This window comes from Schistocerca nitens, chromosome 3 (genome assembly GCF_023898315.1).
Source record: "Schistocerca nitens isolate TAMUIC-IGC-003100 chromosome 3, iqSchNite1.1, whole genome shotgun sequence".
Taxonomy (NCBI): Eukaryota; Metazoa; Arthropoda; class Insecta; order Orthoptera; family Acrididae; genus Schistocerca; species Schistocerca nitens.
Genome location: NC_064616.1, coordinates 905,119,308 through 905,144,790, shown reverse-complemented (window position 1 = coordinate 905,144,790; position 25,483 = coordinate 905,119,308). Strand labels below are relative to the sequence as shown.

Below are 25,483 nucleotides of genomic sequence, written 5' to 3'. Positions count from 1 at the left end.
TATTTCACTGTTTACAAAACTTTTAGAAACAACTTGGCATTATGAGTTCACTTATCAGTATAACGTTGCACCCCCTCTGGCCCGGATGCATGCATTGATTCGTTTGGGGAGGGTGTCATAAAGCCGTCGCATTCTTTCCTGAGGCAAGCTGGATCACACTTGTTGAAAATGGTCCTTGACATCCTGGATACTTGCGGTGGGACGTTGAAAAATGGGAGCACAATGTTATGGAATGAGAAGTAACACACGATCACGCATAATATCCGTGATGTACCGTTGTGTCATTAGAGTTCCTTCAGTCATTAGCAGCCGTGACCTCAAGTCATGTCCGATGGCTCCCACATCATGATGCTTGAAGCTAGGAGTAATACGGCTTTGCCCCTCTAAAACATCGGAATAATGGGTCCTCTCCCCATGTCGCTGCCATACTCGCCAACAACAGTCATCCAGGGTAGTACAGAACCGCGATTCATCGCTGAACACAAACGATGCCATTCATCGCCAGTCCTTGCTTCACAATCATGGCACCATTCCAAACGCAATTGTTTGTGTTGTGGCGTTAACGGGGGTAAGTTCATGGAACGGTAATTTCATAGACTGATGACGGTCTACGAAAAATGGCGCGGGATGACACGGAATGATGCAGGGAGTTGGTTGGTTGTTCCCGGGTAGCAGCCTCAGATGGGAAGGGGTTACGAAATGCTTGATGCACAATACGGCAGCCCTCCTATGTGGTGGTCAGACGTGGTCCATCGGAACCTTGAAGACGAGTATGCCTGCCTTACGTTCTTATCCAGTCCAATATCAGGCCCTGTCACATCTGAATGCCCCACATAGCTGGATATTGCACGATTCGACCAGCTGGCAAAAGTCACAAGTACAAAGAGGTCCCTTTCAAATTCTTTCAGGTGCTGATAACGTTCTCTTACATGAGTACGCGGCATCTCCTTGTCCTTAGTGATCATTTAACGTCAGACGCTATCGCGCCCTTTGTACACCGAGCTGACAAAGTCATGGGACAGCGATATCGTCCCATAGAGATGGCGGTAGTATCGCGTACACAAAGTATAAAAGGGCAATGCATTGGCAGAGCTATCGTTTGTACGCATTCGTTGACCGTTAGCGCTGCGGATCACGTCGGGGTAGCTCCCAGTGGACAATCACTCTGCGATAGTGGCGGATAAGCTGCGATTCGCATAGCGCTGCGCCGCGAAAGGGATAATACTGGACACGCTCACGAGTGCTTGCCGCTGTTTCCTCCGAAAACTCCCCGGAATCTAGCCAATCGCCGCTTTTTCTCTTTCTGCAGGAAGAATATATCTCGCCCTCGCTACCACCTCTGGGACCGTTAGTGGCAGGGAGATTAAGGACTCCCAACGGTTTGATCGACAAGGGCGTGTCGTTCCCTTTCACAAAAGAGTGGAACTATTGTGCATTCATGGAAAGAAAAGTGTTGTGTTCAAGGGAAGACCCAAATCTACGTCTGAGATGCCAGGATGGTTCAAATGGCTCTGAGCACTATGGGACTTAACATCTGAGGTCATCAGTCCCCTAGAACTTAGCACTACTTAAACCTAAATAACCTAAGGACATCACACACATCCATGCCCGAGGCAGGATTCTAACCTGCGACCGTAGCGATCGCGCGGTTCCAGACTGAAGCGCCTAGAACCACCCGGCCACACCGGCCGGTAGATGCCAGGAGAAAGTCGCGTTTGCGATACTAGTGGTGTGGGAGATCGGCGCCTAACGGAAACTTTTCTGCCAGCGCAGCCTCTCTGCTCGCAGCATTCGAATCCCGCCAAGTTGGCGAAGACCACTTTGAGTGACTAAGGCGGTCATGGCTGACAATGCCGAGTTTCGTGAAGTTGCTATGCACCGAGTCAGCGCGGGATGTCACATGTAAAGCTCCACAGGGGATGAGGATCTCATGGCGAAGACCAGGTACACAGCAAGTAGTGACACCTGCACGCTGACCACCGCCACCACTCGGCCGCAAATTTCTGCCTGTGGAGTGACTGGCGACGAGCCTGCAGTACCGGCCGCAACCGCGCCCGATGCGGCAGGAGCAGCCGCACCGAAGGAAGGTGGGACGCACCGCCCGTTCCGGGAGAAGACACGGAGGTGTCCCAAAGCATGTGGAAGCGCAATGCCGCAGCCGTAGAGGAATCCTCCCCCATCTAGCCCAGCAAGCCAAAGCAGCAGAAGAAGAGTCGAAGAGGAGAGGTGGCGCATGCCTGCGTCAACCCGATGAAGACGGCTTCATCGCTCCCGACCGGACGCACACTGGCGGAGCCGTTGAGCTCCATCAAGCGGGACCGGCTGGTGTGGAGACTGCGAACCGGTACGGTGACATGCCGGAGGCAGCCGAAAAGGATTGGACGACGCTGCCACAGCTGAAGAAACCGTCTCGCCCATCAGTGATCACCATCCGGTGGTTAGCAGACTACGCGCACTTCCATGGGAAAATACACTCCATCGCCAATCTCCGTGGTGTTCGCAAGGGATACTCCTACCTGTGGAAGGTCCAACCGGAGAGTATCGCTGACTACAGCAAGCTCATGAAGCTTGTGGGGGAAAAATGATATTGTTTCACACACAATGGCGAACTGCAGAAACAGTTGAAGGTGGTCTTCCGCCCCCTTCCAATGGAGATGGAACCGGAGTTCCTGATGCAGCAGCTCGCTGCTCTGGGTTTCCCAGTCCACTCCACAGGCCTGGTGAAGTAGCCTAGGACACACAGGTACTTACCTCTGTTCCTGGTTGTCCTGGCCGACAACATCGAAAGTCGGAAAATTTTCGAGGTGGGAAAGGTCGCGGACTTTTCGGTGAAGGTTGAGCCCATTCGTGCAAAAGGTAGGAGAGCTCATTGCTACTCTTGCCAAGGCATGGACCATATGGAACATTACTGCCACATGCCAGCCCACTGCGCGAAGTGCGCTAGATTGCACCAGACCAGGAGGTGCAGCAAGAAGAAGAAAGACCCGCCAATTTGCTGCAACTGTAGGGAGCCACATTGCAGGTGCTGCAATGCCTTCCGCCGCAAGGGAGCCGTCAGGCGTGTCCAGCCGGGACGCAGCTGCCAGGGGGAAAGCGCCACCCGCGAACTACACGCCTGCGCCGTCAGCTGCACCACAGGCCGCAGAAGAGGGGCGCGGACGTCAGAAGGAGCGACGCACCACCTCGCACGTACAGAGCACACGCAGCAGCCAGCGGACAGCACCACAGCGACGAAGAACGTCGCAGCCGCCGGAACGGACGCCAGCGAACTCAGTATTCTCCTGCGGGCACTGATCCAGCTTATGAGCCAAATTCCAGCACTCGTCGAAGAAGCAACGCCGTCAAAATCCAAGGACACCATAGATAATGCCTATAACCATGATTTAACCTTATGCACATTCAATGCGAACGGACTGTATCCCCAGCAGGGCGAATTTCGCGAATTCCTACTGGACGAGGATGTTGAGACTTGTCTGGTGCAGGAAATATTCCTCAAACCCGGGGTGAACGTGCGACCAGCGAACTACTGCTGCTACCGAGACGACAGAGCCACCCACAGGGGTGGCACTACCATCTACGTGAAGAGGTCGCTGTGGCATCATCGAGTCTACCTGCCGGAGTTCGGCATGCTGGAGGCACGGGTGTGGCTGTCAGCACCACTGCCGAGAAGATTCTCTTCGTGTCGGTACAGCGGAAGACCGATAGACCGATACACGAGGCAGATTTTAATTCTCTGCTGTCACTGGAGGGACGACTTTTTGTTGCGGGGGATTTCATTGCAAAAAGCCCTGAATGGACCTCTCGCCAAACAAACGCCAGTTGGCGTCGGCTCTGCCACGTTGTTCGTCGAAACGGCGCAGTCTGCTGAGGCCTTTTGACCCCACGCACTTTTCCGCCCGAGGTCGACCGAATGTGATCGAATTCGCACTACTGAAAGGTATCGGACAATTCACGTATGGGTACGCCAAAATGCGGTACGTCCTATCATCCGACCATGCTCCAGTCATCTATGAGATGGACGTGATCGGTACCTCCCTTCCAGATCAGCGTCAAAGATACAGTAACTTCGACTGCGATCGTATCCAGGGTAGAGTCTCTAGAAGGGGCGGCTTAACCCGAAGTAGTAGGAGCCGACGCAGCCTTTCCTCAACTGAAGGATAGTACGAGCAGCAAATTCGGCCATTCCAAGAGGACCGCAGCACCCACGAGACTTCTCGCAGTAGCTACTGCCACATATCCTGGCAACTATCACCGAGAATAACCGACCGTTCTGGGAATGGCAGCTCACTCGCCAACGCAACACCAAACACAGCGTCAACCGCATGCGACGGGGACTGAAGGCAGTAGTCGCAGAACATAGGAAGAGAGAGTGGGCAGGCTTAGTGTCCACGCTCAACGCAGACGACGGCAGCGCCTGGAAAATCGCGAAGAACGTCCGGCGGCCCCGACAGCGCATACCACCGCTAAAAGTCGGCAACGAATACTTCAGTGAGCCAGATGCAAAAGCCAGCGTGCTGGACAACGAAGTCGGCTCAACCTTCACGCCAATGGCCGACGTCGTCGATAAGGCACATAGCCGTTAGAACGACGAGCAACTTCCGATCTTCCTAGCAGCTAGGAATGAAGAACACGTAATCGAGCCGATTACAGAGGAAGAAGTCGCGGTGCAACTGCGTTCCCTGAGCACCAGGAAAGCAGCGACAAAATATTCTACCAACCTCTCACTAGGAGCTCACCAGCATTTAGCTTACGTGTTCAACGTGATACTTCGCAGAGGAAGTTACCTGCCAACGTGGAAACACGCTGCAGTTGTGGCCATCCCGAAGACCAGCAAAGATCCACGCCAGATCACCAGCTACCGACTCATCAGCCTGGTCCCGTCCCCCTCGAAAGTTTTCGAGAGGCTGTACGGGAAACACGTCACCCAGGAGGGTGTTATTCCAGACGAGCAGTCCGGTTTTCGTAGCTGTCATTCTACCTCTCACGAGCTTCTGATCCGCACGAGGTAGCCGCGCGGTCTAGGGCTCCTTGTCACGGTGTGTGCGGCTCCTCCCTTTGGCATGGGCGTGTGTGTTGTCCATAGCGTAAGTTAGTTTAAGTAGTGAGTAGGCTTAGGGACCGATGACGTCAGTAGTTTGGTCCCATAAGACCTTACCACCTATTCCCATTCCACCAGCTTCTGAGACTGGTAGAGCCGGCGATGAGAGAACCGGAAACAGGAGAATACCTTGGGGAAGTGTTCCTCGATATGTCCAGAGCGTTCAATTGCGTCGTGCAAGGCGGCCTCGTGTACAAACACTTTGCACTCGGGATACCGACATTGCACGCAGTCCTCCTCAGATCCTACGTAGCAGAGCGAACGTTCCACGTCAGGGCAGGCGATGGTACGTCGAAAGACAGACGGATACGTGCTGAGGTGCCATAGGGGTCGTTGCTCGGCTCCTTGCGATATTCACTATACACTGCCGAAATACCGCAGATGGCGCGCTTCGAATTGGCACTCTATGCCGATGCTACAGCGCTGTACACACGCAGCATTATCGTGCACACGATGCAACGTCGTCTCCAACTCGAGTGCGGCGCCCTGGGTTCGTGGTCAACGAAATGGTGGCTGAAATTCAACGCAGCGAAGAGCCAGGCAGTGTTCCTCATCTGAAGAATGCTGCCACCATATCTCCCGCCAGTCGAAATCCTGGGAACACCTATCCCACGGAGGAAGACGACGAAGTACGTATGTGTCACCCTAGACCAAAGACTCTCCTGGACGCCTCATATCCGAGACGTCAGAAGCAGAGCCATAGGGCGCCTTCGCGCTCTTTACCCGCTGCTGAACCCGTAGTCGACACTGCAGCCGCAACGCGGCATCACGCTATACCTAACAATGGTCCTACCAATGTTACAATACGCAACTGTGGTGTGGGGAAAGGCCGCAGATTCGCTCATCGCGACACTGTAAAGGATCCTGAATCGAGCTCTGAAGACCACTCTACGTCTTTCGAGGCACTATTCCACATGCCTGCTGCACAAACATCCCGTTGGGAATACCGCGAGATCGTTCTTTCAGGAGGAGGTGGTATCCTGCAACCGGCTCGTTCGTGGCCTGGGCCACCAGGCACATCACAGGCCAGCATCACATTCGCCTGATCTGCTGCGTGAATAATTTTTTCTCAGCCGACACGGGATATCATTAGCACCTCACTCAAGGACAAGTCGTGTAGGTAAGGTTCTTTTCTTTTCTTCCCCACAGGAACAGCAGGAACAGCCTTTTTATGCTTACACTGCTCAACATGCCGAGCAAGGAGAGCTCGACAATGGAGCGACAGCGACAGGAGCTGTCATTTGTACTCGTGATTCACGTGATAAGGTTCCCGACGGGATTATGGCTTCACGACGGGAATTAATAGGGTTTGAACGCGGAATGTTAATTGGAGCTAGATGCATGGGGCAATCCATTTCAGAAATCCTTAGGGAATTCAATATTCCGAGATCCACAGTGATAAGAGTGTGCCGAGAATACAAAATTTCAGGCATTGCCTCTCACTACAGCCAACGCAGTGTCCGACAGCTTTCAGGTAAGGACCGGGAACAGCAGCGTTTGCGTAGAGTTGTCAGTGCCAACACGCAAGCAACACTGCGTGAAATAACCGCAGAAATCAATGTTGGACTTGTGACGAACGTATCTGTTACAAAGTGCGGCGAAATTTGGGGTTAATGAGCTATGGCAGCAGACGACCGATGCGCGTGCCTTTGCCAACAGCACTACACCCCTATCCTCCTACCGTGACCATATCGGTTGGACCTTAGACGACTGGAAAACCAAGGCCTGGTCGCATGGGTCCGCCCCGATTTCATTTGGTAAGAGCAGATGGTAGGGTTCGTGTGTGGCGGAGACCCTACGAAGACATGGACCCAAGTTGTCAACAAGGTACTGTGCAAGCTGTTGGTGGCTTCATAATCGTGTGGGATGTGTTTACATGGAATGGAATAAGTCCTCTGGTCCGACTGAACCGATCATTGACTGAAAACGGTTATGTTAGGCTACTTGGAGATCATTTTCAGCCATTAGTGAGCTTCGTATTCCGAAAAAACGATGAAATTTTTGTGGATGATAATGAATCATGTCACCGAGCCACAATTGTTCGTCATTTGTTTGAAGCACATTCTGGACAATTCGAGCGAATGATTTGGCCACACAGATCATATGACATGAATCCCATCGAAAATTTATCGGACGTAATCGAGATCTCATTTCGTGCATGAAATCCTGCACTGGCAATTCTTTCACAATTATGGACAGCCATAGAGGCAGCATGGCTCATTATTTCGGCAGGGAACTTCCAACGACTTTTTGAGTCCATGCCACTTCGAGTTTCTGCACTACGCCGGGCAAAAGGAGGTCCGACACGATATTAGGAAGTATTCATGATTTTTGTCACCTTAATGTATAGCCTATGAGGACTGGTAACAACGCTAAAGATGAACAACACTAATGCACTCTGGTTGCCGTTCCAAGAGTCATAGAAAATCGCAGGTGTAATCATTTACCTACTGTCAATGATGTGTATGTGTACGAAATTAAACTGACATCCGACCATTTGTTCTGAGTGCTTAACTTTTTCTGTCAGACAGTGTAGTAGTATATTGTACATTGCTGCGACACTCTCACGCAGTATTTCTCTGAACCTTGGGTTAATTCACCTCGAGAAGGCACCAGAGTGTAATGACTGTAGACCGCGATGTGAACCAGTGTTCTGTAAACTTTATAGCAATGCGACGCACTGCAGACGGTAGCGGAACAAGAGATGTTATCTGAAAGCGAATGGGGCTTTCTTGGAAACGATGAGTTGCGAGAAGGATTAATTGGCAATTACTCCGCCTGTCTTACCTCTGGAGCGAATTTATTCGGAGTAACAGACTGGTGAAGGAGAGTTATGTGAGCAGCATTATTCGGCTGACAAACTGAAGGAGGTGGTGCAGTCACTCAGTCACTGGATTTACATATGGCAGGATCGTGGTTACAATACCGGCACACTCGTCCGTGATTTTCTTAAATAATTTCCATCAAGTAGCAGAAAGTATTCATTTCTGTGCTGTACTCGTTTTAGGGCTCCACCTATAGTGGTCTAAATGCCAACAGAAGTTTAATTTAGCGTCTGCCCTAGAGAGATGCATATATACGGTTAAAAAAGCGGTGCCGACAATGTCAGAGGGGCTGCAGACGTGGCTTGAGGAACAAACTGAGGACACGCATCCACAACCGGGACCGTCATCCGATCTTACTACAGAGCTTCATGTGTAAGGCGATCGAAACCTCCATGTAGGTCACCCATACTCTAGCAAACATGAGTTTGTACGCTGATCGACCGCAACTAGAGTTCCGACAGGCGTGGGCGTCTTCGACATCATCTAACGTCCGTAGTGCCATCGGTCTCTTTCCGAATGTTCCTCTTGAAGTTCGTCAGCGTCCCAACTTACGTTTTCTGACGAACGGCTTGTCTAGTTGCAGGCAACATTGCCGTTCTGTAGTGTCGTTCAAAATGGTTCAAATGGCTCTGAGCACTATGGGACTTAACATCTGAGGTCATCAGTCCCCTAGACTTAGAACTACTTAAACCCTAAGGACGTCACACACATCCATGCCCGAGGCAGGATTCGAACCTGCGACCGTAGCAGTCACGAGCTTCCGGACTGAAGCGCCTAGAACCGCTCGGCACCGCGGCGGGCTGTAGTGTCGTTGTATAACGTTTCCGGAACTGGGTTTCTATAGTCAATTTGTTCCTCAAGACACCCTCTACGACCCCTCGCAGTTTCCCGATGTCGTTTTGTTACGTCCTGTTCATAGGGTGTCTGTGAAAATAAGCGGCAGGAAGTGCATGAGCTTCAAAATAACCTAACAGGGTATCCCTCAGTCATTGATATCTAAATAATTTAAGCGATGATCAGTTTCAACTGGCGTAAGTCCTTTAATTCGCTAAAATAATGTTAGCAACGAACAAAATATATATATAATTCCCATGGAACTTGCTTAGGAGAGGCGCAAATGAACACAGCTTCAATCAGTAAACTGAACGTAAACACGAGAGTGCGACTGAAGACCGCAAGCTACTAGTTTAGACAGTGCATTGTCATATCTCAGAACCGACAACTCGGCATTTCTTAATAGAACTTTTACTGAATTTTCAGTCATTGCACATCGCAAACATTGGAAAACCCTTTTTGGTTCCTGCGAGAACGTCCTCTTACAAGTTCCGTATTTCATTTTTAGGCACCCTGTATACTAGTTAGTGAAACAGCGTATTTTACGAAAAATATAGGGACGAAGATTACGTTTTAACGCCCATCGACGACAAGGCAAATACAGATTGAGCACAAACATGATTTGAACAAGGATGAAGTAAATCGTCGGTGTCGTTTTCAAGGGAACCATTCTAGCTTTTATTTGAAACAATATAATAAAATTATAAAATCTTACATCTGGATGACGGCGTGAGTATTTGAATTGCCTTCCTCCTGGCTGTAAGTCAAGTGTCTTAACCATTGCATCAGTAATGGAGCTGTAGGGGTACGAGGACAAAGGGCCCGTTGTACTTCTTATGTAAACAAACTGAGATAGCGTCTTTATGGAAACAAACATCTCACTTATGCTCCTTAAGTTATGTTTACACTGGTGTAGTTTACGACACCAATGTGAACAATAATCTTAACTTATGTTGACGTAACTATAATTGATGAGCAGGTGCTTTTAGCCCAATCTTAATGCCCATAATTTACAACCCGCTCTTCTAGTCCAGTTGGGTGGAGTGAATTATTATGATTTATGATCCGAAAATGACGTCACACTCTTTGACATTGCAGTGGATACATGAAATTCAAAGGGATGTTACCCTATTGGCTGAATTACCATAATTTAATGATGTTGTAGCTATCCAGACACTTTGACATTACACTGTACAAGGGCAATTTAAAGAAATCCTTCCCCACACCTCTAAACCAGTTGGGTTGTGTACAAACAGCTTAGCGGGCATCAGTGTTATTTAGCACATATTTTGCGAATTTTTCTTATGTAGCTACTGCTCGAAGTTCAACATTGATTTCGCAATATTTGAACCTTACGAGGGCAGTTCAGTAAGTAATGCAACACATTTTTTTTCTCGGCCAATTTTGGTTGAAAAAACAGGAAATTTCTTGTGGAATATTTTCAAACATTCCCGCTTCGTCTCGTGTAGTTTCATTGACTTCCGACATGTGGCAGCCCTGTACGGAGCTGTTAAAATGGCGTCTGTAACGGATGTGCGTTGCAAACAACGGGCAGTGATCGAGTTTCTTTTGGCGGAAAACCAGGGCATCTCAGATATTCATAGGCGCTTGCAGAATGTCTACGGTGATCTGGCAGTGGACAAAAGCACGGTGAGTCTTTGGGCAAAGCGTGTGTCATCATCGCCGCAAGGTCAAGCAAGACTGTCTGATCTCCCGCGTGCGGGCCGGCCGTGCACAGCTGTGACTCCTGCAATGGCGGAGCGTGCGAACACACTCGTTCGGGATGATCGACGGATCACCATCAAACAACTCAGTGCTCAATTTGACATCTCTGTTGGTAGTGCTGTCACAATTGTTCACCAGTTGGGTTATTCAAAGGTTTGTTCCCGCTGGGTCCCTCGTTGTCTAACCGAACACCATAAAGAGCAAAGGAGAACTATCTGTGCAGAATTGCTTGCTCGTCATGTGGCTGAGGGTGACAATTTCTTGTCAAAGATTGTTACAGGCGATGAAACATGGGTTCATCACTTCGAACCTGAAACAAAACGGCAATCAATGGAGTGGCGCCACACCCACTCCCCTACCAAGAAAAAGTTTAAAGCCATACCCTCAGCCGGTAAAGTCATGGTTACAGTCTTGTGGGACGCTGAAGGGGTTATTCTGTTCGATGTCCTTCCCCATGGTCAAAAGATCAACTCTGAAGTGTATTGTGCTACTCTTCAGAAATTGAAGAAACGACTTCAGCGTGTTCATAGGCACAAAAATCAGAACGAACTTCTCCTTCTTCATGACAACGCAAGACCTCACACAAGTCTTCGCACCCGAGAGGAGCTCACAAAACTTCAGTGGACTGTTCTTCCTCATGCACCCTACAGCCCCGATCTCGCACCGTCGGATTTCCATATGTTTGGCCCAATGAAGGACGCAATCCGTGGGACGCACTACGCGGATGATGAAGAAGTTATTGATGCAGTACGACGTTGGCTCCAACATCGACCAGTGGAATGGTACCGTGCAGGCATACAGGCCCTCATTTCAAGGTGGCGTAAGGCCGTAGCATTGAATGGAGATTACGTTGAAAAATAGTGTTGTGTAGCTAAAAGATTGGGGAATAACCTGGTGTATTGCAATGCTGAATAAAACAACCCCTGTTTCAGAAAAAAAATGTGTTGCATTACTTATTGAACAGCCCTCGTACATTACTATTTACAGGTTTGGGGACGTTTGTTACAGTTTTGGGGCAGTTTATTATAACGTTTGCTCAAGACCGTCATCTAAAGACTCACGTATATTATTACAAATAAGAGGCTTCTAAATTTTAACAATTGCCACAGTGCATTATTTAAAAAAATACAGTGATATCCCAAAGTTTAATGTTTTCCTAATGCCACAATGCTTTATTTAAAACATACACTCCTGCGACACAGAAATTACACTGGCATCCCACGTTTAAACAAGTCCCACACTTGCGCTGCTACTGACGTCACTGGGCCATTGCTGCTGCCAATAGTGACAGCCCAGCGCACTGAATTTTGCGCCCTCTATACACCAAAATCACCTAAACAATCAGTCATGTGTCCTTCGGACAACAGCTGAAATTTAATTATTTGCTATTCCCTCCAGTTTTGCAATTTTAATTTTTAGCTATTTATTGCACAGAACTGACGCAGGTAAAACAGTAGTGGTGCTGCAATCCTATTGCATATGTATATGTACATACGGACAACTAAATATTAGATATTGTGAAAGTAATTCATTGCGTGAGACTGAGAGAAGACTATAGGGACAGGCAGCGTGTACAGTGGTATCTAGACTTCATTTCCCGGAAAAAAAGTAAGATGGAAAACTACTGAAGATAAGAGACAGGAAATTTCAGCTAGAGGTCGCAAATGTTCGTCTTTGTGTTGACAATACGTTACGGTTAGAATGGTAAACGCTGGCAAGTGCTTTACGTAGAGAACGGCTACATTTTAATATTTGTTTCCATCGATGTAAGATGGTCGAAAATTGGCGGTTCCCGTATGGAATTGCCAGCTTCACATATTTATGAATCTACTATACAGGCAGGCTACTACATTTTAATTCATTCAAAAGTTTATGTTGCCATATACTCTGCCGAAAATTTCGACGCTCTTCTCAACATAGATAATTGGATGAGTTGCTAATAACAGTTATCAGTTGTAAAACATCTGCTGAGGCAGTGTCTGTATGTAAGGGGGTATATGATTCGGTGGACTCATAAGCCTTCCCAATTTCCCAGACGGTACTGTTGGCTCACAGATCCATAGGGAAGACGTGTTTGGTACTCATGTTTTCATGAGAAATAAGTTGAGATACCGCTAACTGTTTAGTTTCGGGGTGGGCACTCCTGATGCCATGGCGAATGCAATAGTGCGCCCTATTGCCAAATTAGGATGTAGTTACAGCTTATACTGCACCTCAACATCACGTGGAGTACTAATTTGGCGAGACGTGCGGTATCAGCACGGATGATCGCTCTCAGATAATGCGACAGATAATCCCCGAAGTCATGCACGTGCTGGGCTTTCCGAGAGCCAACACATCAGGTATGTCCCATGAGTACCACGATTCGGGAAAAGTCGACGTTGTAGACAACTGCGGTGAACAAAAAGATGTTGACAACCAGGCTTGTCGTCGAATATCGCGAATTACCAGGGGGTTTAAAAGTTAGGTAACATATCGTCTGCAAGATAAAGTTTAGTTAGGAAATTCGAAGACATACACAACGTTACTAGGCCACTGGACATATACACATCAAAAAAAGTTTTGCATCACCCCAGTTCTCACAACTCATAAAGACAAACATTGACTGTGGATATTGAATCACAGACACAGTCCCTTCGACTGTTCAGGGATGTCACTAAACCTGCCCAAAGATGTAAACAACCATGTATGAGCAGCGCCTATTAGACGGAGGGGGTCCGACAGCCGATCAGTTCCAGTCATTCCACCAGGAAGGAGGTACACGGCTCGTGTTGTCTGTAGTTCAACCATGCCTAGATGGTCAATACCGCAGTTCGATCGTGTCCGCATTGTTACTTTGTGCCAGGAAGGGCTCTCAACAACGGAAGTGTCCAGACGTCTCGGAGTGAACCAAAGCGATGTTGTTCGGCCATGGAGGAGATACAGAGAGACAGGAACTGTCGATGGCATGCCTCGATCAGGCCGCACAAGGGCTACTACTGCAGTGGATGACCGCTACCTACGGATTATGGCTCGGAGGAACCAGACAGCAACGCCACCATGTTGAATAATGCTTTTCGTGCAGCCACAGGACGTTGTGTTACGACTCAAACAGTGCGCAATATGATGCATGATGCGCAACTTCACTCCCGACGTCCATGGCGAGGTCCATCTTTGCAACCACGACGCTATGCAGCGCGGTACAGATGAGCCCAACAACATGCCGAATGGACCGCTCAGGATTAGCATCACGTTCTGTTCACCGATGAGTGTCGCATATGCCTGCAACCAGTCAATAGTCGGAGACGAGTCTGGAGGCAACCCGGTCAGGCTGAACGCCTAAGACACACTGTTCGGAGAGTGTAGCAAGGTGGAGGTTCCCTGTAGTTTTGAGGTGGCATTATGTGGGGCTGACGTACGCTACTGGTGGTCATGGAAGGCGCCGTAATGAATGTACGATACGTGAATGCCATCCTCCGACTGGTAGAGCAGCCATATCGGCAGCATATTGGCGAGGCATTCGTCTTCAGGGACGACAATTCGCGCCCCCATCGTGAGCATCTTGTGAACGACTTTCTTCAGGATAACGACATCGCTCGACTAGTGGCCAGCATGTTCTCCAGACATGAACCCTATCGAACATGCCTGGGATAGATTGGAAACGGCTGTTTATGGACGACGTGACCCATCAACCACTCTGAGGGATCTACGCCGAATCGCCGTTGAGGAGTGGGACAATCTGGACCAACAGTGCCTTGATGAACATGTGGACAGTATGCCACGACGAATACAGGCATGCATCAATGCAAGAGGACGTACTACTGGGTATTAGAGATACCGATGTGTATAGCAATCTGGACCACCACCTCTGAAGGTCTTGCTGTATGGTGTACAACATGCAATGTGTGTTTTTCATGAGCAATAAATAGGGCGGAAATGATGTCTATAGTGATCTCTATTCCATTTTTCTGTACATGTTCCGGAACTCTCAGAACCGAGGTGACACAAAACTGTTTTTGATGTATGTATATTTTTCCAGATAGGCACAGTGGTTGTCTAACAATTAGGTCAACCAATGAACCAATATACTGAAGCCGGCAAAAAAGAATTCAGAATCTGTGTCTAGGCGCCACTCAACAACAGCCTCGTGAATGTCGGTATCGGTTCTGAAATGGTGACCGACCAGGTGCTTCTTTAATAGTGGGAAGACATGAAAATCACTTAGTGAGAGATCCGGGCTGTACCGCGGGTGTTCCGATACAGTACATCGGAAAGTCTGGACAAAATTATTCGAAGCCGAGACAGTATATTTCCCATACTGTCCGACGTTGTCGCGCAACGACACCTTTCGAAAGCCATCTCGGTTATTTCCATTGAATCGCCTTATGAAATTGTTCCAGCGTGGCGCAATGATTGACACTATTCACTGTCTCTACATGGGTGAGGAAATCAACCAGCAACACATCCTGCGTGTCACATAAGACAGTGTCAACAACTTTCTTCGCCGATACCGTGGTTTAGAAATAGGAATAGGGAGACGAGGGGTGTCTGCACAACATTGTTATTTTCTTCGCTTCAGGTTTCACGATACGGCGCAGGAATGAAATAACTTCTGCCTGATACTAAAACTAAGGGTCGGAGACAAAACCCGATTTTCTTGGCTTTATTTCTCGTTACAGAAATGCAGCGGTACCGAGCGATAACACGTCTTCGCGTAGCTCAACATATTGAGTACGATATCCATTTTCAGTGGAGATTTTGAGTTCTCGTGCTGTCTGAGTCGTATGAATGTGACGACCGGTTTGAACCAACACGTTAATACAGCACACGTTCGCGTCCGAAGGGGACGTGCTTGCCCATGACAACCTTTGCCTGCCTCACGTATCTGTTTTGCCTTTCTGAAATTTCTGACTCCAATATTACACCTTCTTTCGTTATATTACACACTCTCTGTAAACTTCCACTAGCTGGCGATGAACTGCAGGTGGGGTCGTCCACTTTAAACGCAAAAGCCGTACTAAACTTCTCGGTTCAATTACCGACCACATATCTGTGAATAACTTCATTATGAAAATATATTTAGAATCATAGGGGCGCAGCTACCACCATCTAGTTCAAATGGTTCAAATGGCTCTGAGCCCTATGGGACTTAATTTCTGTGGGCATCAGTCCCCTAGAACTTAGAACTACTTAAACCTAACTAACCTAAGGACATCACACACATCCATGCCCGAGGCAGGATTCGAGCCTGCGACCGTAGCGGTCACGCGGTTCCAGACTGAAGCGCCTAGAACCGCACGGCCACACAGGCCGGCCCACCATCTAGTTGTGTCGCTTGAAAGACTGATCGCGTTTTCTATCTAGATACGGAATTTAATTCGCACGGTAGATGCACACAGCTGCGACAGCGCGTGTTGCCTTACTTATTCAACTACTCTGGTAAAAATGTCGTGGGACTATGGCCTCCCGTCGGGTAGACCGTTCGCCGGGTGCAAGTCTTTCGATTTGACGCCATTTCGGCGACTTGCGCGTCGAGACTACTCTGGTATAACAGCGGATGAACAGACAGCAACAACAGCCAATAACTTGGCAGTTCAGGATTGAAAGATAACAATCTGGGAGCAGCCGCGATATCCACAAAACCTCCTCGCTATGAAGCAAGTATCCCACATTATTACTTTGATCCTCGCACGCCACATTTCCTATAGTTAACGATAGATGCAGAACCGCCGCTGGTTGACGCTCGAAGTATTGTAAATTTCGTCTGGACTGATGATACGTCGCTGACGTTGACACACGCCATGCAAAGCTTCAATAATGTCAGAAATCACATCTGGTGATGCATACCGTTTGCCAGCCAAACACCCTTCAGCCTGGTGATGGGTGTAGTTCCGCTTGCCGAATGTCTGCATGACTGAAGCGTGTTTTCCGATACGCCTACCATTGTCCCTCATAGGTGAACGAAAAACAAATTTCTATCCCATCATGTGCATTAGTTTGCTTATCTGTATCAGCACTTTAGCGAGAAATTCATGACACCATCACTCCTGCATGTATCTGAATGGTTAGAAGAACGCTCCACGAGCATGAGGAAACATCAGTCTTGACCACCATTCTATTGAGCCCATCTGGACAACATAGAGCGAGATGGAAAAATATTAGTCTTGGATACAGCTCCGAATAACGTCTGTCAGTCGTTGGCGCCGACTGAGCGATAGGGGAGAAATACACTCCTGGAAATTGAAATAAGAACACCGTGAATTCATTGTCCCAGGAAGGGGAAACTTTATTGACACATTCCTGGGGTCAGATACATCACATGATCACACTGACAGAACCACAGGCACATAGACACAGGCAACAGAGCATGCACAATGTCGGCACTAGTACAGTGTATATCCACCTTTCGCAGCAATGCAGGCTGCTATTCTCCCATGGAGACGATCGTAGAGATGCTGGATGTAGTCCTGTGGAACGGCTTGCCATTCCATTTCCACCTGGCGCCTCAGTTGGACCAGCGTTCGTGCTGGACGTGCAGACCGCGTGAGACGACGCTTCATCCAGTCCCAAACATGCTCAATGGGGGACAGATCCGGAGATCTTGCTGGCCAGGGTAGTTGACTTACACCTTCTAGAGCACGTTGGGTGGCACGGGATACATGCGGACGTGCATTGTCCTGTTGGAACAGCACGTTCCCTTGCCGGTCTAGGAATGGTAGAACGATGGGTTCGATGACGGTTTGGATGTACCGTGCACTATTCAGTGTCCCCTCGACGATCACCAGTGGTGTACGGCCAGTGTAGGAGATCGCTCCCCACACCATGATGCCGGGTGTTGGCCCTGTGTGCCTCGGTCGTATGCAGTCCTGATTATGGCGCTCACCTGCACGGCGCCAAACACGCATACGACCATCATTGGCACCAAGGCAGAAGCGGCTCTCATCGCTGAAGACGACACGTCTCCATTCGTCCCTCCATTCACGCCTGTCGCGACACCACTGGAGGCGGGCTGCACGATGTTGGGGCGTGAGCGGAAGACGGCCTAACGGTGTGCGGGACCGTAGCCCAGCTTCATGGAGACGGTTGCGAATGGTCCTCGCCGATACCCCAGGAGAAACAGTGTCCCTAATTTGCTGGGAAGTGGCGGTGCGGTCCCCTACGGCACTGCGTAGGATCCTACGGTCTTGGCGTGCATCCGTGCGTCGCTGCGGTCCGGTCCCAGGTCGACGGGCACGTGCACCTTCCGCCGACCACTGGCGACAACATCGATGTACTGTGGAGACCTCACGCCCCACGTGTTGAGCAATTCGGCGGTACGTCCACCCGGCCTCCCGCATGCCCACTATACGCCCTCGCTCAAAGTCCGTCAACTGCACATACGGTTCACGTCGACGCTGTCGCGGCATGCTACCAGTGTTAAAGACTGCGATGGAGCTCCGTATGCCACGGCAAACTGGCTGACACTGACGGCGGCGGTGCACAAATGCTGCGCAGCTAGCGCCATTCGACGGCCAACACCGCGGTTCCTGGTGTGTCCGCTGTGCCGTGCGTGTGATCATTGCTTGTACAGCCCTCTCGCAGTGTCCGGAGCAAGTATGGTGGGTCTGACACACCGGTGTCAATGTGTTCTTTTTTCCATTTCCAGGAGTGTATTTATTCCAACGCTTTTTCTACCTCGTGAATACATACCACAATTTATCGTCGTTGTTATCAGGATGAAATGAGGAACTACACTTTAATTACATGAGTGACATTCTTCGTGCATGTTGGTGATGTTTTCACTCTTTAAGACGAGGACATGCCACTTAATGAGTTCTGGAATTAGGATGCGTTTCGCTCTATGTGAGGTACAACTTGAGTTATTTTTATTTTAATGGTTGTTTTCGGGGCTACATAAATTAGTTTACGCCATCTCTCCAAAACTGTCTGGACGCAAATGAGTGAACATTACTATGGGGTGCGATCACCCTCTGCCTTTATGTCAGCTTAAGCTATGCTGGTGACATTTTTAGTGAGATGTCTAAATATTTGTGGCTGCATGGTAACCCATACTTCATCAAGAGCCGAAATCCTGTTCCATTGAGTTCAGGTTGGGACACTGGTTAGGCCAGTCCATTTCAGGAACGTTGTTGCCCACAAACCATTGCCTTACAGATGCTTCTTTACGATAGGGTTTATTTTCATGCTGATTAAATCGATCATCGTCTCCAAACTGTTCCTCTACTGTACGCAGTACATCATGTTGTAAAATATGTTTATATCCTTCCGCATTTAACGTTTTCTTAAGCACGATAAAGGGACAATATCACAACTATGAAAAAAAAAAACATTCCGTAATCCACCTCCTACATACTTCACTCTTCTCAATACACCTGATGGCAAGTAACGTTAACGTTCTCCAGACATCCAGAACCAAAAATGCTTCTATCGGATTGACAAACGGTATGGCGAGATTTATTGCTCCAAATAACTTGTTTCCAATCATCCACTGTCCAGTGGCGTCGCTTTTTCCACCACTTGATGCGTCACTTAACACTGACTACAAAAAGTGTGGATTGTGACGAGCTGTTCGACAAATGCATCCCATTGTTTTTATCTCCCTACGCATAGTCAGTGTTCTAGATAGACTGATGGTAGCACTTTGGAAGTCACGAGTGATTCCTTCTGATGATTTCATGCGATTTTTACAACCACCCTTCACAATGCTCAACGGTCTCTGTCTGTCAGTACATGATGTCTGCCTGCTCTTGGTTTTACTGTGGTTGTTTCTTTGCGTTTTCACTTCAAATGTCATCACCAACAGTCGACTTGGGCAGCTTTAGATGGTTTTAAATGTCCATCATGGATTTATTACTCTGATGACATCCATCTTCTAAGTCACTGAGATCTCCTGATCGACCCTTTGTGCTGTTACCGCTTCTCTACTGACAACACAATGCTCCCCGCCTCCTTTTATATTGGCAAGCCCGCGTCACGTGACATCAAGTAGTTAATTTCGCATTATATAAGGGTGTCTGGATACTTTTGCTCAGATAGCGAGTATATGCTGTGATCCACTTCCATAGGTAAGCAGCCGACGTGTCTGCGGAGGTCCTAGATCAATTCCCAGTACTGACAGACATTTTTTCTTTGTGGGAGGACTTGAATAGGGTGCACTGAGCTTCGTGCTTCCAATCGCGGAGCTACCTGAATGAGAAGTAACGGCTGGAAGCTCTAGAAAACTGTTAATTGTCAGGACAGTGTTGGAATACCCCCACCTCTCTCCGTAGAGCATCGTACTGACACCATTGACAGCAGTTGACGACTGCCAGTCAGAATGATATGGTCCTCAAGGCCGGAACGTGGACTTCGTAAAACTGCATATGTACTGTAACTACTGCATAATTGGATGGTATTAGGAAATCGAAATTCTTTGAATGTTTGGCAGTGATACCACAAATGAGATTTCCCCATTTTCGCGTTCCGTTAAGACGGGTGCTGGTGGGTGGCCCACAGAGATGGGCCCCGTATAGTAGGCGGAGGAGTGGCTTAAAGCCGCCAACAACTTATGTATTGACAGTCCCATTCAATTAGCCGCGGTCAACACAACTTATTCTTGGAAATGCTTTTACCAGAGAAAGCTAATATTCGCCACAGTAGCGTTCTCTGCCTATAGAACTGAATCCCCGAGGACAGTAGAAGCCCCTGAAGTCCAGGAGTGGCCGCAATACAGCGCGTCAATGAAGAGCAAAGATTAACTGCAACAGAACTGCAAAAGTCTGATATTTTGGCTCCATTTGTGCGAAAGTTGGAGCGATGAAATAATACGAAAACAATGGGGGGACGTTCCTTGGAATCAGAAGGCCCCCAAGCACGAAAAGAGGGAAGACGCACGACATAGTGGATAGCGCAGGAGAAAAATTTACTTTTTTTTTGAGACACTGAAGAAGAAATATTCTAGTATGAGATGCATAAGATAAAGCAGCTGTTTGGATGCCAGCCAACGGGATGAAAACTTCTGACTTCAGTCACCACTGAATGCAGCACACTCCACTGTGTGTGTTACGAAATGTGACCGACCAAAAGATGCCGACCGAACGTGGCCGAACTGTGTGCCACTACGAGGCACACTCCTTCCGGGGATCAGAGATGCTTACAGCTGCAGCTAGCTCGCAAGCAAATACCAGTTCATCTTTTCTAAAAATACTCTTGCCTTCTCGCACGCAAATGAGCCAGTGAGAGGAAATCAAGATTCGTGTTTTATAACTGCTTGAATTTCATTTATCTTTCATGATGAGAGTGAACACCTAAAAACCACTCTGATCGACTGAATTAAATACAGTACTGGCCATTAAAATTGCTACACCAAGAAGAAATGCAGATGATAAACGGGTATTCATTGGACAAATATACTATACTAGAACTGACGTGTGATTACATTTTCACGCAATTTGGGTGCATAGCTCCTGAGAAATCAGTACCCAGAACAACCACCTCTGGCTGTAATAACGGCATTGATAAGCATGGACATTGAGTCAAACAGAGCTTGGATGGCGTGTACAGGTACAGCTGCCCATGCAGCTTCAACACGATACCACAGTTCATCAAGAGTAGTGACTGGCGTGTTGTGACGAGCCAGTTGCTCGCCCACCATTGACCAGACGTTTTAAATTGGTGAGATATCTGGAGAGTGTGCTAGCCAGGGCAGCAGTCGAACATTTTCTGTATCCAGAAAGGCACGTACAGAACCTGCAACATGCGGTCGTGCATTATCCTGCTGAAATGTAAGGTTTCGCAGGGATCGAATGAAGGGTAGAGCCACGGGTCGTAACACATCTGAAATGTAATGTCCACTGTTCAAAGTGCCGTCAGTGCGAACAAGAGGTGACAGAGACGTGTAACCAATGGCACCAGTACCATCACGCCGGGTGATACGCCAGTATGGCGATGTCGAATACACGCTTCCAATGTGCGTTCACCGCGAGGTCGCCAAACACGGATGCGACCATCATAATGCTGTAAACAGAACCTGGATTCATCCGAAAAAATGACGTTTTGCCATTCGTGCACCCAGGTTCGTCGTGGAGTACACCATCGCAGACACTACTGTCTGTAATGCAGCGCCAAGGGTTACCGCAGCCATGGACTCCGAGCTGATAGTCCATGCTGCTGCGAACGTCGTCGAACTGTTCGTGCAGATGGTTAAAGGCGCTGCAGTCTGGAACCGCAAGACCGCTACGGTCGCAGGTTCGAATCCTGCCTCGGGCATGGATGTTTGTGATGTCCTTAGGTTAGTTAGGTTTAACTAGTTCTAAGTTCTAGGGGACTAATGACCTCAGCAGTTGAGTCCCATAGTGCTCCGAGCCATTTTGCAGATGGTTGTTGTCTTGCAAACGTCCCCATCTGTTGACTAAGGGATCGAGACGTGGCTGTACGATCCGTTACAGCCATGCGGATTAGATGCCAAAAACGTTTCACAAGGCAACGCCGGTCAGCTGCTGTTTTTGTATGTCAAATCGGTTGGAAACTTTCCTCATGTGCTCACGTTGTAGGTATCGCCACCGGCGCCAGCCTTGTGCGAATGCTCTGAAAAGCTAATCATTTGCATACGACAGCATCTTCTTCCTGTCGGTTAAATTTCGCGTCTGTAGCACGTCATCTTCGTGGTGTAGCAATTTTAATGGCCAGCAGTGTATGTCCTCAACAACCATGTGTTTTGTATGCGTGTGTCTCCTTCGGGAGATAATTTACTGATGAAACACTACGGTATCTGGCGTCCAGAAGTAGATTTAAATCACTGCAATCAAATCAACTCGGTACAATACTGGAAGGGAGATAATTTCTGTGTTATGTAGAGTGAAGGTGGACGGTGGGGAATGGAGAGTAAATAATGATATCAGATGCATCAGGACTTTATGTAGAATCAGCGGTGATGCGTGAATATGTATACCAGCCCAGGACTCGAATCCGGGATTTCCTGCTTACTAGGCAGTTAGGTTAACCACTGCACCACCCAGACACAGTGTTCATCGGAAATGCGCAGACTTTCTCGGCACGCTCCCAAATGACGCAAATGGCTCTGAGCACTATGGGACTTAACTGCTGAGGTCATCAGTCCCCTAGAACTTAGAACTACTTAAACATAGCTAACCTAAGGACATCACACACACCCATGCCCGAGGCAGGATTCGAACCTGCGACCGTAGCGGTCGCGCGGCACGCTCCCAGGCCGACTCACAATCCCACACAACACCATCTACCCACAGACCCCGTCCTTGTCCTCCATGGTCGCTAATTTTAAATTCCCGCTGGAAGTCGAACGTAAATGTGCATCCTTACTGAAGGTCGTGGATTAATTGTCCATCGAGGCGAGTCGATTATACACTACTGGCCATTAAAATTGCTACATCACGAAGATGACGTGCTACAGACGCGAAATTTAACCGACAGGAAGAAGATGCTGTCATATGCAAATGATTAGCTATTCAGAGCATTCACACAAGGTTGGCGCCGGTGGCGACTCCTACAACGTGAGCACATGAGGAAAGTTTCCAACTGATTTCTCATACACAAACGACAGTTGACCGGCGTTGCCTGTTGAAAAGTTGTTGTGATGCCTCGTGTAAGGAGGAGAAATGCATACCATCACGTTTCCGGCTTTGATAAAGATCGGATTGTAGCCTATTGCGATTGCGGTTTATCGTATCGCGACATTGCTGCTCGCGTTGGTCGAGATCCAATGACTGTTAGCAGAATATGGAATTGGTGGGTTCAGGAGGGTAATAGGGAACACCGTGCTGGATCCCAACGGTCTCGAATCACTAGCAGTCGAGATGACAGGCAACTTATCCGCATGGCTGTAAGAGATCGTGCAGCCACGTCCCGATCTCTGAGTCAACAGACTGGGACGTTTGCAAGACAACAACCATCTGCACGAACAGTTCGACGACGTTTGCAGCAGCATGGACTATCAGCTCGGAGACCATGGCTGCGGTTACCCTTGACGCTGCATCACAGACGGGAGCGCCTGCGACGGTGTACTCAACGACGTACCTGGGTGCACGAATGGCAAAACGTCATTTTCTCGGATGAATCCAGGTTCTGGTTACAGCTTCATGATGGTCGCATCCGTGTTTGGCGACATCGCGGTGAACGCACATTGGAAGCGTGTATTTTTCATCGCCATACTGGCGTATCACCCGGCGTGATGGTATGGGTTGCCATTGGTTACATGTCTCGGTCACGTCTTGTTCGCATTTGAACAGTGGACGTTACATTTCAGATGTGTTACGATCCGTGGCTCTACCCTGCATTTGATCCCTGCGAAACCCTACATTTCAGCAGGATAATGCACGACCGCATGTTGTACGGACTTTCCTGGATACAGAAATTGTGCGACTGCTGCTCTGGCCAGCACATTCTCCAGATCTCTCACCAATTGAAAACGTCTGCTCAATGGTGACCGAGCAATTGTCTCGTCACAATACGCCAGTCACTACTCTGAATGAACTGTGGTATCGTGTTGAAGCTGCATGGGCAGCTGTACCTGTACACGCCATCCAAGCTCTGTGTGACTCAATGCCCAGGGGTATCAAGGCCGTTATTACAGCCAGAGGTGGTTGTTCTGGGTACTGATTTCTTAGGATCTATGCACCCAAATGGGGTGAAAATGTAATCACATGTCAGTTCTAGTATAATATGTTTGTCCAATGAATACCCGTTTATCATCTGCAGTTGTTCTTGGTGTAGCAATTTTAGTGGCCAGTAGTGTATGTCCGAAAAAACAGACACCACGTTCGTATAGTTTCTTTCCTGTCAGGCTATGAAGTATCAGAGTAGACTGGGCAATATACACTTTGAATGAAGCGTTTGTCTGATAGAATATCCATTTGTTGCTGCAGAGGCTTTCGTAAGTAACTGGTGAGACGTGTACGCCGGTGATATCCGATCAGTTTTCTTTTATGGCAAGTTGCCGTCGAGTGAGTAGGTAGGGAGCGTACTTGTCGGTGTGGTCGTCGTCGGGCTCGCAGTCGGGCAGGCGGCGGTGCGAGCGGCGCAGCGACACCACGTCGGACAGCAGCGTCAGCGTCGAGCCGAGCAGCGAGCAGGCCGAGGCGGGCTTCCGCTGCACGGCCAGCCGGTACTGGCGGTAGCGCAGCACGTACTGCGCGCCCAGCGCCAGCCCCGCCGCCAGCGTCAGCGCGCCCACCACCAGCGCGCCCACGCGGCCCGCCAGTGCCGCCCCCGCCGCCCCCGCGCCTGCCTCTTCCGCCGACCCCGCAGCCGCCGCCTGCGACGCCGCCGCTCCCGCCACGGCGACGCCCGTCTCGTTGCCGGAAGCTGCACAGTAACCGACAGTACCCTGCGTTATGCACTTCGGTCACAGGGTTCAAAACTTGGTCCACTCGAATTACTTACACAGGTCGTACATGACTGATTGACAATTCATAAAGTAAACAGTTGTCTAAATATAGGTGTTAAAACTATTAAATATAAAACAGAACGAAAAATCCAATAGTCTGCTGTAGCTGTATTTGTTTAAGTCAGCTATAGACCCACACAACTTTTAAGTTGAATCTTCTGGTGTATATAAATGCTATTTCATATGGTATAGGGATTAATTACAGTATGCCGCAGAGTAACAGCAGGCGTGGCTAGGCAATGTTCTCAGTGCTCCTCAATTCATTGCTTCTTCTGTAGTGGTCAATCCAAGGATTTGAAACTTCCTGGCAGATTAAAACTATGTGCCGGACCGAGACTCGAACTCGGGACGTTTGCCTTTCGCGGGCAAGTGCTCTACCGACTGAGCTACCCAAGCACGACTGACGCCCCGTCCTCACAGCTTTAATTCCGCCAGTACCTCGTCTCCTACCTTCCAAACTTCACAGAAGCTCTCCTGCGAACCTTGCAAAGGCAAAGGTCCCGAGTTCGAGTCTCGGTCGGCGCACACAGTTTTAATCTGCCAGGAAGTTTCATATCAGCGCACACTCCGCTGCAGAGTGAAAATCTCATTCTGGAAACATCCCATAGCCTGTGGCTAAGC

General features: G+C 48.8%; 1 protein-coding gene across 1 annotated transcript in view; it reads right to left on the bottom strand.

Annotated features, from left to right (window-relative positions):
• LOC126249472 (uncharacterized) overlaps positions 1-25,483 on the bottom strand; it is a gene marked incomplete at its 5' end in the record, with an annotated part of 507,806 nt that overhangs the window by 144,847 nt on the left and 337,476 nt on the right. The window contains 3 exons of the mRNA XM_049951127.1: positions 24,441-24,565; positions 24,597-24,604; positions 24,739-24,780. Of these exons, the coding sequence (XP_049807084.1) occupies positions 24,441-24,565; positions 24,597-24,604; positions 24,739-24,780 (175 nt within the window). The remainder of the gene's footprint in view (positions 1-24,440; positions 24,566-24,596; positions 24,605-24,738; positions 24,781-25,483) is intronic.